Genomic DNA, 12290 nt, shown 5'->3' on the forward strand with positions numbered 1-12290 from the left:
CAACTTAATTTTAATTGGAACTACTCTATGACCATTGTTTTTTTTTTTTAATCTTTTTAGTGAAAACATTTAATTTTTTCTTCAATCACATTATAATTGTAAAAAAATCGAGAAAAAAACCGAAAAACCGAAAAAATCGATTAAAACCGAAATATAAAAACCGATTGTATATTGGTTTGATTTGGTTTATAGATTTAGAAAACCGATATTGTTGATTTGGTTATATTTTAATGAAAAATCAAACCAACCCGACCTATGTAGACCCCTACATATAAGGAAGGAGATGATCTCCTCTAGAAAATCAAGATTTTTCTCTCGTTTATAGTTATCAGGTAAAAAAAAAAAACTAAAGTAGGAAACTTATTAGTTGGTACTCTATTAAAGAGGGTTTATAACATCTCAATTTTTTTATATTTCATGCATATTAGGGTTTGGTTTCATGGATAGCCTTGTGTAATATTCATTCGCCCTCTTCAACATCCTTTTCATTACAAGCAAGTATTAGGTATTCCTTCTTTGTGATTTAGTTGTACTTCTATGGATCCTGACATGATTCGTCCTCGGAGATGCAAGCCTTGTCCTCCACCACCACCACCATCACCGCCTCCGGCACCTCCATCACCTAAAAAAGAGGAACCACCACCATCACCACATGGTGAACACGTTATAGAACCATGTCAACATGAATGCTGTTATTTTCGCGGATATCCATTCCCACCACAAACCTACTGGAATGATGACGTGAACCGGTTCTCGAGATGGCATAGGATGAAGAGCCTTGAGATGGGGTATAGGATGAATTTTGGTGCCCCTACGAGGATCATACTCGACGGCGTTGCACAGAATTGCAGCCTCCTTCAGTGAGAGACCATCGTCGTGAACCACCGCCAATGCTAATGGGACACCACCATGAACAACCACCACTACTAGGGCATCGTGGACAACCACCCCTGCTGATGGGGCACCACCGTGAACAACCAAATGGTTGCAAAACCAAATGGTTCCAAATGGTTGCAAAACTATGTGATGTCCTCAAATAAAAATTATACGTAGTTGCTATTTTTGTTCTCTATTTTAATAGTTTTGGCAGTCCGTTTTATATATCTACCTTTAATATTAGTTTTCACAAACCATATTCCATCTTATAATGCCTTTGTTCTTCCGCAACTAATTTCATGCATCTTACATTATGTTAGTAGTTTATATTTTTTGAGTTACTAATAAAGTTTTGATATGACATTTATTCTTTAAAATTAATGAGTATGCAAACCTGAAATTAGAGTATATAAACATAAAGATTATCACATAATCTTTATACATATATCTGAAATCCTGTTAGCAAGTGATCTGTCTGTTTGTCATCAGCTACTGGTATTCTTGCACAACTTTGCTAGCTATAGGTCACAATTCATATACTCAGCATTCCACACCAAAATCAATTTGCTAGCCTCAGACTTGACAAATAAAGAAGAACTGAACTTCCTATTTAATCCTTTAATGATAGATAGTTGAAGCAGGGAGATAACAGAACAGCAATAAGAGACTCTTTTCCTAATGATTACATGGTGAAATTAGCTAATTAGTCTTACACTCTATGTGCAAAGAAAGCAACTACAGGAAATAGACTATAATAGCATGAAAAGGATTTAACTTGTATACAGTGACATAGTGAATGTAGTTTACCATATTGGTGTAATTTACGTAGCTAATACATGCAAAGGTGTTTCAGCCGAACTGATTTGCTGAGGCGAGGTAGACATGACTGCTCTTATAGCTGGCTTAACCTTTTCACCAGCTTTGACGAGCAGCAAGAACAATAGCCTGTAAGAAACTAGCATTCCAAGTAAAATGGCAAGATCCACCCACTTTGAGTAATCCATATCCATTTTCCATGTATTTTTCAGAATATCTTCCCCACTCATCAAATGAGTTTTACCCTTGTGCCCGATGTGAATTTTTAGTCCTTCAAACTCGTTCTTGAACAGCCCTTCATAAGCATATCTATGAAATGCGACATAGTGCACGGGGTACTTCCAGAATGGCCTAGGCAAATCATCTGGTGATCGAAAGAATCCCCCGCTTAGTATCATAATTGCTTGTATTCCTGCTCCAGTTATTAATCCCATGAGGAAATTTGGCATAATGCTTGCAATAATCATCATTAGGCTCTCAACTAACATCATACATGTAAAGAGGACTAGTGCAAAGAAGATGAATTGCTCATAACCACGCTGTAGTCCGGTGAGGAAATATGCAATAGCTCCAGGGATGAAAGATACCAAGAGCAAGTATGGCATAGCAGAAAGTGTATTGGCAATGGCAAATGAACCAGAGCCATAGTGACCATTTAGTTTCTCTCGTTGAAATACCTGCATATATTCGCACATGAGATCAAGAAAGAAGAAGAAAGATGAAATACTAATGTGTTCTACCTTAAGTTCTTCCACAAAAGAGGGGAATCCACCAATGGCCATAAAAGTGATGAATGAAGCCACAAACATAAGCATGGAACCTCTTGCCTATTTTCACCATGTAATAATAAAAGAGTAAATAATTGAGCAGTTTAAAACATCAGGCAGAACAGGAAATGTCGATTTGTGCCGTCTCATTACCTGTATTGAAGCAAAAGAAAAGCCAACATCATAGTAGATAGTTCCAAGACCTACAGCTATTACAATATAAACGGCTAACCGCAGCCAGTAGTAGCCAAGATCACGGGACATGTTCACGAATGACCTTCTTGTCAAAACAAGACATTGAGTCGTGAAACTGGCATGGCTTCTTTTCTCCAGTACTTCACTTTCCTGCACATGAATTTAGAAGTCGTTAAACAAGTAGGAACGGAGTCTGGAATTTAACTAAGGGGATTCTAGAAAATTTAAGAATGTCACACCGGAGATTCAAACCTGCGACTAATACAGTTGTTGAACAAGTTATGCCGCTACACTAGAAGTTTTCTTATGTAAAGGGGATTCGACGATTTATATATATGACAAATTGCTTTTACCCTATTTGCACAGTATAATTTTCTGGCGAACTGAATCACCCCTGCCCTTAATGCTATGAAGTTCTCCTCTCTAACAGCTATATCAGGTACTCATCAATCGTACAGAGTTTCAGATTTTGCACCTGTTTGCAGATTTGAGCAACTCGACTTTGAACGTCTTTGTACTTATCGGAAGATATGTATGACTCTATCAGGATATTAATCACCTCTTCAGTTGATTTCTTACCAGTTGGACCTTCTTCAATGTCCTATAATTCAAAGCCCAAAAAATCATTTAAAGCAATTGAAAACATTCTATTACAATACTAAAAGATCAAACTTTCCTACCTGATCAAAATCACTGTTAATTGTTTTGAGAAAATGATCAGATGGATTCTGGAGTGTCGGGCAAGGATAACCACTCGATGCAAAAAACTGCAGTCAATTACAAAGTATTGTCAAGGCAACTGGTGAACTTTGAGCATGTGAAATTTATCATTTCAAGAGTTCAAGTATACACACTGACAGTGTAAGGAATTTTTACGCTCCTAGAGTACTTGACTTGTTGGAACAAGTAATCTCTCTTATTACTTATTCCTTTTTTTACAAACAGTTACACCAACAGTTATAATTTTTCTTTTTTACATGTATATAAGTTGAACGTGTTCAAATAATATGCTCACCTCAATTGCTGTACTAGCGGGGCCAAAGTACACAGTTCTTCCAGAAGACAAAAGACACAAAGAATGAAATAGACTGAAAACTTCAGCACTAGGTTGATGAATTGAGGCAATAATGGTTCTCCCCTGGCATTGGCTTGCAATTGTTTTCATGACATGATAAGACGCAGCGCTATCAAGTCCACTAGTTGGCTCATCAAGAAAAAGAAGTTTTGGACGCGTCAAAATCTCCAGACATATGCTGACTCTCCTCTTCTGTCCTCCGCTTATTCCTTTCCCGCTCCATCCTCCAATTCTTGTTTCCATTGCATCCTGCAGTCCCATTTCCTTCATAGTCATGTCCGCTATCTGTTTTTTCTCCGATTTTGGCATGGAATTTGGGAGTTGTAGTTCAGCAGAGTAGTATACGGTTTCTTCTACCGTTAGGGTTGCCATTAGAGTATCTTCTTGAGTCACATAGGCCTGATTGCATCAAATCTTAATATTGTTAGTACAAACAGATGCAGACACTGTACATAATGAGTTAAGGAAATAACACTTTTGCGCTTTAAGATAAGTTACACCATATCCTTCTTAAAGCTAAATTCGGTCCTGCAATTTGTTTTTGTCGTGCTAGTAAAATTCCCTATCACTTATGCGTGTCCAATCAAATATCGTCGTATGGGATAAACAAAAAGCAGTATATATTATCAACATTGGACAAAGATGTCCCTCTTCTTTTTCACTTACAGAGGTTCCATATGCCAGTGTCTGTTTCCGGCCATTGATTAGAATTTCTCCACTCTGCCTTGTGCTCGATCCCAATCTCCCTGATAACATTAAAATATACATACATAGCATAAGTAGCTAATCCAAATAATAATACTAGTTTGCTATAGTGCTGGGTTTGGGGGGAACCCACTAACTTCTATTCTCACTATGTGTTTGTATTAAAAAATTCAGTGCTTGATTTTCATGTGTTATAACGTTTTTCTTTGTTTTTCAAAAAACAAAAAAGAGTAAAACCACAAACTAATTAAAATAAAGAAAAAATTACAAAAGTTCCTTCGATATACCTTTTTATTTACCTTTCTTTTGTCCTTTAATTTTTGAAGTAAATGTTATTTTGATTTTAAAATTTTTCATTCCAGAAATTGAATTTCTCTTTTTTTTTATTTCCTACAATTTTAGACCTACATCTTAACCTCTTTTCATCACTGCGATGTGAATATCATTTGTTTATTAATTGGAGCAGGGTCTAGGGAGATATATTTTATTCCTATTCTTTTTTTTTTTCTAGCTTTATAAATTTAATAACTCTCTTGTATATCGTTTCACAAGTTTCATGGATAAATACTAAACATCATCCGACAACTTGCTTCATATATTAGAAAACACACACACACACAAAACCAAAAAAAAAAATTAAGCCAGGCATATTGCAATTAGGTCTTCTTTGAATTATATATTCATTTATAAAAAATGCTTTTGAATATTGAAAAAAAAAAATATTGCATAACAAAAGAACTATCAACATCATACATTAAAATGTATTAACAGATGCTATGAATTTTGCTTAAGAAAATTGTAGTATACATTTCAAAAGCATAGTATCTATCATTGTGTATTTGTGTAGTAACTTATTGCATATCTACTATCCTTTGTATATTTTTATCTAGCTACTATTATTGTGTTTTCTATAATGACTTATTGTGATGGTCAATATGACGAGATTTTACAAGGTTCAAACCCCTTCATTTTTTACTTCTAGCTTTCCTTCGTTAAGTGTTCATGATAATGACAATCATAGAGTGTTGGATTTGAATTTTTTTAAATCCGATCCTAATGAGAGAAGATAAATTTTTGAATATCCGTCTAATCTACGTTTAAAATATCTTTTAAAAGTAGCTATACTCGTCACTTAGTCTTCTTGTCATAGCATATATATTTATCTTGACATTGAGATCACGTCTTAAAATTCAGAACTCGTGTACGCTTTAAATCGTGACTTCACCTCTTAGTCAACTAAATGTAGAATCTATAACTTGGAAAATAGGGCATGTTGATGTTAATTGCTATACAACATGATGAAATACAATAATACTGTATATAAAATCTCAATGCATGGTGAAATGCATGTATACCTGCTATTGTGTCGAGAAGTGTTGATTTGCCACAGCCAGAAGGGCCCATAATAGCCATGAGTTCACTAGGCCTTGCATAGCCTGTTAAACCTTTAAGAATTGCTTTGTCTCCATTTTTCATGCTTGAAGCTGTTACCCACAAATCTTCCCATGTCAAGAAAACCTCTCCATTTAGTGGTGCAATTTCCACGTTTTTTGATCTTTCATTTGGCATCTTGGTTTATATGATTTAATTAGGAAGTTTGAGTTGTTAGTTTGTTTAGTTACAAGCATGAATTTTTATATGCTAAGAGAAGCACTAAACAAATGAGAAAAAGTGGGAACCTATAAACTAGCGAGTTATGTTATGGTAGTGAGACCAATTCATCATTATATAAAGACACAAAGTATAAGCAATTAAATGCTTTCATTTTCATATTGACTCTAATTTCCTTGTACATGGTTGTTGTGAGTGTGTCGTCTTGTTAAATATTATTCCCTCCATTTTAAATTACTCGTTTCAAATTGAGATGACACATTGATTAAAAAAAATAATTAATGACACGACTAGTTTACCATAATACCCCTATTAAATGATATTTACATTTTAATTTGAAGAAAAAGTAATTAATGCAAAGAGTAAACATGAAAAATATATGTGTCTCTTCTTGATTAATGAAAAAAGACAAGTAAAATGAGAAATTAAATTAGGAAATTTGAAACGGGTAATTTTGGACGGGAGAGTAATTACCGCTAATACTACATATACGTATTTGAATAAAATTGTAAGTCTTTTGTTTCATTATATTTGACCCTCTTCCTAAAACTTGTTGTTTCAATTTATTTTGTTGCTTCTTTTTCATCATACCCTTAATATTAAATAATTATATGAAGTAGTAATAGTCAAATTTGGAGTTTCAAAGTATCATTAATAAGATTAATTTAGTAAAATACACTTTTAATTAAAATTTTCTTAAAGGATGTATCAAGTCAACAAAATCCAAATAAAATGATACGGAAAGAATAATTAATAATTGTACGTATTGACTCGTGAGTTATATAATACTAAAACTAGTTTGCATCGATCATATGAAATTCTATTGAATTTAGGCAGAATACATCGTCAGACCTCTCAACTTGACGTCATCTTTCACTTTGACACCTCAAGTGGACATTGTTCATTTTAGGCACCTCAAGTAGCGTACAAGTGTGTCATTTTGGCACATTTTGCTGAGTTGGCAAGGTTCGTGTATTACACCCCCATAAAGGCACTTTAAAGCTCTTTTTTGGCTGATGTGGTGCTTAAGTTGACCCACCAACAATATATTAACTCACCTCTATTAATTTATACCTTTTTCTTCATTTTTATTCATTATTTTTGTCAATCTTATGCTTATTTAATGGTGAAAATTATTAAGAGAGATTTAAAAATTAGATACACATTTACGAGTTCATCTTGCCAAAAACAGTATATTAACTCACCCCATTAATTTATATTTCTTTCACATTTTTTTCATCATTTTTGTCAATCTTAAATTTATTTAACGATAGAAATTGTTGAGAGAAATTTATATTCGCATTTAGGGGTTTGTGAAGATTAGATAATAAACACCATTTTTTTTAATCATTAAGGGCAAAATTGATGACGAAAAAATAAAAATCAAGCAATATCGATGAAGAAAAGCTAAAAATCGAACGAAATTGATGAAGAAAAATAAAAAAAATAAAGCTAAATTCGTGAAGAAAAATTGAAATCAAACATAGTCAATAAAAAAAAACTAAAAATCAATGAAGCAAATCTGAAAAATGAAGCTAAATTCACGGAAAAAATCTAAAAACCAAGCAAAGTTAGTGAAGGAAAATTAAAAATCGAAGCAAAATCGCCGGAAAAAATTAAAAAATAAAGTTAAATCCGTGAAGCATGATCGATTGTTGTTCATGGTGAAGATTATTTGGTGGAGGGGGTGTGTTTTTAGAGGGGAGAGGGGGAGGAAGAAGATGACTGGGATGCAGAGGTGGGGAAGGGGTGCGGGGTCTTTGAAGAAGATAAAGAGGGGAAGAAGACTAGCGGGATGGGGGTAGCAGGGTGGGTGGAGTGTTTGAAAAAATGACTGGTGGGGTGGGGGGTGGGGGTGGCGGGTGGATGGGGTGTTTAAAGAAGAAGACTGGTGGGGTGGGTGGGGTGGGGGTGGCGGTTGGGTGGGTTGTTTGAAGAAGAAGGCTGGTAGAGTGGGTAGGTTAATTAGGGGGAAGGGGTACTTTTTTATTTAAATTAATTATTTATAAATTATTTAAATTTTTTAATTTAAATTAATTATTTATAAATTATTTGGATAAAAATGACACATGTCTGCATATTATTTGTCACTTTCCATCTCATTGGAGAATGTAGCACATGCACATAATATTATTTTGCTGATTCAGCAAAACGTGCCAATGTGACACACTTGAAGGCCGATTTAGGTGTCAAAAGTGAACAACGTCTATTTAAGATGTATAAGTGAAAGATGACGTCAAGTTGAAGGACCTAGCGATGTATTCTGCCTTGAATTTAAGATTTACGCTAGTTGTCAATCTATCACAAGTTTGCGATGTTGCATCTTCATCTGGATTTGGAACCAACTATGTTTTGCAAGACTCATATTGTTGGTCTAAAAATAGCCTAAAGTTACTCTCGGCGTGATGTGATATTGTCCATGCTTCGGACTAATATGATTTTCCCAAGAAGGTGAGGTACACTCACTAAGGGGTCATTTGGTCGGAGGGACGAGGGTTAATTAATTTCGAGATTAATTTTCAGATGAGATACACTTACTAAGGAGTCATTTAATAGGAGGGATAAGGGATAACTAATCTCGAAATTAATTTTCAGATGAACTTATTCCATGTTCAATTGTGATAAATTTCATGGGATAACTCATTCCGAAATTAGTTATCTCTCAATATTATAATATTATTTTTATTCATCTTTGAAAATGGAATAACTAATCCTATAATAACTCATTTCCCCTAATATTCTGCATCTTAAGATTTCTTTACTTTTCGTTGGTATTTTGTGCCTACACCCAACGCACACTTCTATTAATAACAAAATGAATCTTTTCAATATATAAAATCAAATCACAATGGCTTTGCCTGATCTAATATCCTGCTAAGAGCCCTCATATCCTGCTCTATCACTTGTAAAAAATGAATCTTGAGTTTAACTCAATCTCAAAATTTAGCTTATGAGAGAAGCTAAGACTATTCAAGTCCATATAAAAAAAAAAAAATTAATTATTCATCCATTTTTCGATATAAAACTCTTAACATTACTTGACTAATTAATAGCCCGTCGTGCGAGCCCTTCTAGGAGCCACTATTCCCAAAGCAAGAGAAATCTATTAGGAGCCACTCTTTCCTTCTTTCACCCAATTGAGAAATTATGAAATAGGTTAAACCTCTCTTGATGTCATTCGAGCAAGAGCTAAGGTAGCTCCTGGTAATATGATTACATCATTTTTATAATCAAGATCAAATACATTAGGTAAGGTATAACCCTAAATGTATATATTAGACCTGAACTATCGAAAAAGGTTTAAAAATACTCCTAAACTATCTGAAATAGCTCAAAAATGCCCCACGTGAGATTTTTGGCTCAAAAATATCCTTCCGTTAAATATTTGACTCAAAAATACCCCTCCCTCTAACGAAATTCGAAAAAGGATCAAAAATACCCCTGAACTATCTGAAATGACTCAAAAATACCCATCTGTTAAATATTTGACTCAAAAATACCCCTCCCTTTAACGAAATTCCACCAAGCATGCCACCTAGATAAAAAAAAACCACGTGACTATGCCAGATTACCATCCACATGTAAAATGTTAGTATTTTTTAATTACATGACATTCCTTTCTTCTTTATTTTTATTTTTATTTCTTTGCAAAGCAGTGAAACGGAAAAACCAAAAAAACAATCTTTTGTTAATTACTTCATTAGTGTTTTAAAAGTTCTAGATTTCACCTTTTCATTAGTGTTTTAGAAGTTCTAAATTTCATCTTGTTATTGTCGCTTGGTATGAGGGACAGTTTGATCTTGATCTGATGTTGACTCGGAGGAGGAGCTAGAATTTTAACTTTTAAACGACCAAATGCTGATGTACTAATAATTGAGTTGAATTTACTACATGCAAATTCTTTTTCAAAATAAATGGATTCTTTTTAACACTTGTTTAATCATTCGAAATGAATTCATTTTTCTAAATTCAGTTTTGATGAATAATCTTATTATTTTTAGAACAAGTTTGAAAAGAAGTAAAATGATACTTAATATTGATAAATTATTATTTAACTGTGTCATTCATTAACTTTTTGAAGATGTGTGTCACATTCAAAGATTCATTAATTTTAGATTAGAGGAGGTATTTATTAAATCATTTTAACATAAGCATTTTGAGTAAAAGCCAGCAAAACCAAATACATCTTTTGAGTAACTAATTTGAAGTTTAGTTTGAAATTTGTTACTTTTACGAGTAAATCTTAATTTTAACTTTTATACTGGCCTAATAATTAATGGGTTTATCAGTTTAATAAGACTTTTTTGTTGGGTTTCACATTTTTAAACTTATTAACAGAAAAAAAACTTGTTTTTTAGATGATCAAAGGAATTTGATAATAGCGATGTTACATTTAATAAAAATTTTCAAAAAAAATATTATGTAACCACCGTTTGTCTACTTTGATTAAAAATAAAAAAGCCGTGTAAATTTTATCCGTTTCACTGACGTTTTTAAATAAAAATAAAAAAGAAAGGAATGTCATATAATTAAAAAATACTAACATTTTACATGTGGATGGTAATGTGGCATAGTCACGTAGTTTTTTTTTTTATCTAGGTGGCGTGTTTGGTGGAATTTCGTTCAGGGGAGGGGTATTTTTTAGCCAAATATTTAATAGAGGGGTATTTTTGAGTCATTTCAAATAGTTCAGGGGTATTTTTGATCCTTTTCCGAATTTCATTAGAGGGAGGGGTATTTTTGAGTTAAAGATCTAACGAGGGGCATTTTTGAGCTATTTCAGATAATTCAGAGATATTTTTGAGCCTTTTCTGTATATATATAATTTAATTTTCTACTATGTAGAAAGGTGAAGAACCGGACGACCATCTCAACTAAAAGTATTGTACATTACGCAACAAAAGCTGATTTGTTGTAATATTAAATAAAGAGTTAGGGCATTGTCGTCTTTCGGGATGTGCTTCTTCTTCCAAATCAACTGGGGTTGTTGAATCTGCAATTGAAAATCGACCAACTTTAGTACAGCAACCTAATTTAGTAGGGTAGAAGCAATAAATGGATGGAAGAAACAATACTCGGTTTTAATGTCATACGTGGAATTGTTTGTTAGAGAGGATGACCCGCTTTTAAAAAATATTTATTTTTTTTAATTTAAAAATTATTTACAAGTTTTAAATGTTATAAATTAGTCCACAAATCATCAATTTTTTAAATATAAATAAAACTCCTTTCACCAAATCTTTTACGCATTTTACAAATTAGTCCAAAATTAATTTGTGATGGACAGATCTATTATCGATCCGACCTATATATGAACAAATTAATTATTGATCCGACCTATATATGGATAGATCAATTATTGATCCAATCTATACATAGACAGATCGATTATCAATCCGACAGATTAATTATCGATTTGATCTGTATATGGACACGCTCTTTAACTTGATTCTGAGAATATAAAAAAAGATGTCAAATTGTCAAGAGGACGCCTAGTTTGGATATTTAAAATAAACAAGAAATAATTAAGATGTCAAACTGAAAATTTAATTTGTACCAACACTTTAAGAGCCCGCCGATATATTTGGCCAAAGAAAAATTCGAAACAATATTGAGAAGGCTAAAAACATGTTAGTAAGGCAATTTTCACATGGGAAATAAAAGTCTTGGACCATGGAGGAAACGTTGATTATCTTAGTATTACTCGTATACATCTTTAGTATTAGGAGTGGGCATGGTATGATATGGTACGGTATTTGAAACTTTAATACGATAATTTGGGTATTCGGTTTTTAAAAACATTATACCATTATCATACCATATTAATTCGGTATGATTCGATATTTTGACGTTTAGTTTCGATATTTTGTGGTATGGTAATCGGTAATCATAGTTTGTACAACTTCGATAATATATACTCGTATACTAAAGTATTATTACTTCGACTTTTCAAAAACATATCTTAATTATATCACAAATATACATTACACATGTAGAAATATTGAAACAGAAGTACAAACAATTCTTTTTGTTAGTCAATTACACAAAAAAAGACATTTCAATCAAGATAAAGTAGCGAAAGTTTCAATGTCTAAACATTTTGATACTAATACTAAGTATTATATATATATATATATATATATATATATATATATATATATATATATTTTTTTTTTTGTGTGTGTGTATAAAAGTTACTTATGTAACTATATATACTTCGGTATGGTATTCGGTATTTCGGTATG

The 12290-nt window shown here is 32.8% G+C and overlaps 1 protein-coding gene across 1 annotated transcript; it reads right to left on the reverse strand.

The window, feature by feature from the left end:
• Nucleotides 1-1463: 1463 nt before the first annotated feature.
• Nucleotides 1464-6137, reverse strand: LOC107840061 (ABC transporter G family member 1). The gene is made up of 8 exons (XM_016683779.2): nucleotides 5790-6137; nucleotides 4396-4475; nucleotides 3670-4128; nucleotides 3335-3421; nucleotides 3130-3255; nucleotides 2613-2804; nucleotides 2433-2519; nucleotides 1464-2369 (listed from the first exon to the last, which is right to left on the reverse strand). Exons 1-8 carry the CDS (start codon nucleotides 6001-6003, stop codon nucleotides 1698-1700), a joined length of 1917 nt encoding a protein of 638 aa, XP_016539265.2. The 5' UTR covers nucleotides 6004-6137; the 3' UTR covers nucleotides 1464-1697.
• Nucleotides 6138-12290: the final 6153 nt, after the last annotated feature.

This window comes from Capsicum annuum, chromosome 8 (assembly GCF_002878395.1).
Source record: "Capsicum annuum cultivar UCD-10X-F1 chromosome 8, UCD10Xv1.1, whole genome shotgun sequence".
In the NCBI taxonomy this organism is placed as follows: Eukaryota; Viridiplantae; Streptophyta; class Magnoliopsida; order Solanales; family Solanaceae; genus Capsicum; species Capsicum annuum.

Excerpts from the sequence above, each read along its gene's own strand:
- LOC107840061 (XM_016683779.2), bottom strand. The coding sequence starts at position 6,003 with ATGCCAAATGAAAGATCAAAAAACGTGGAAATTGCACCACTAAATGGA. Across the intron at positions 3,422-3,669 it reads CCGCTAGTACAGCAATTGAG|TTTTTTGCATCGAGTGGTTA; the intron begins GTGAGCATATTA and ends AATTGACTGCAG. Across the intron at positions 3,256-3,334 it reads TTAACAGTGATTTTGATCAG|GACATTGAAGAAGGTCCAAC; the intron begins GTAGGAAAGTTT and ends TTTGAATTATAG.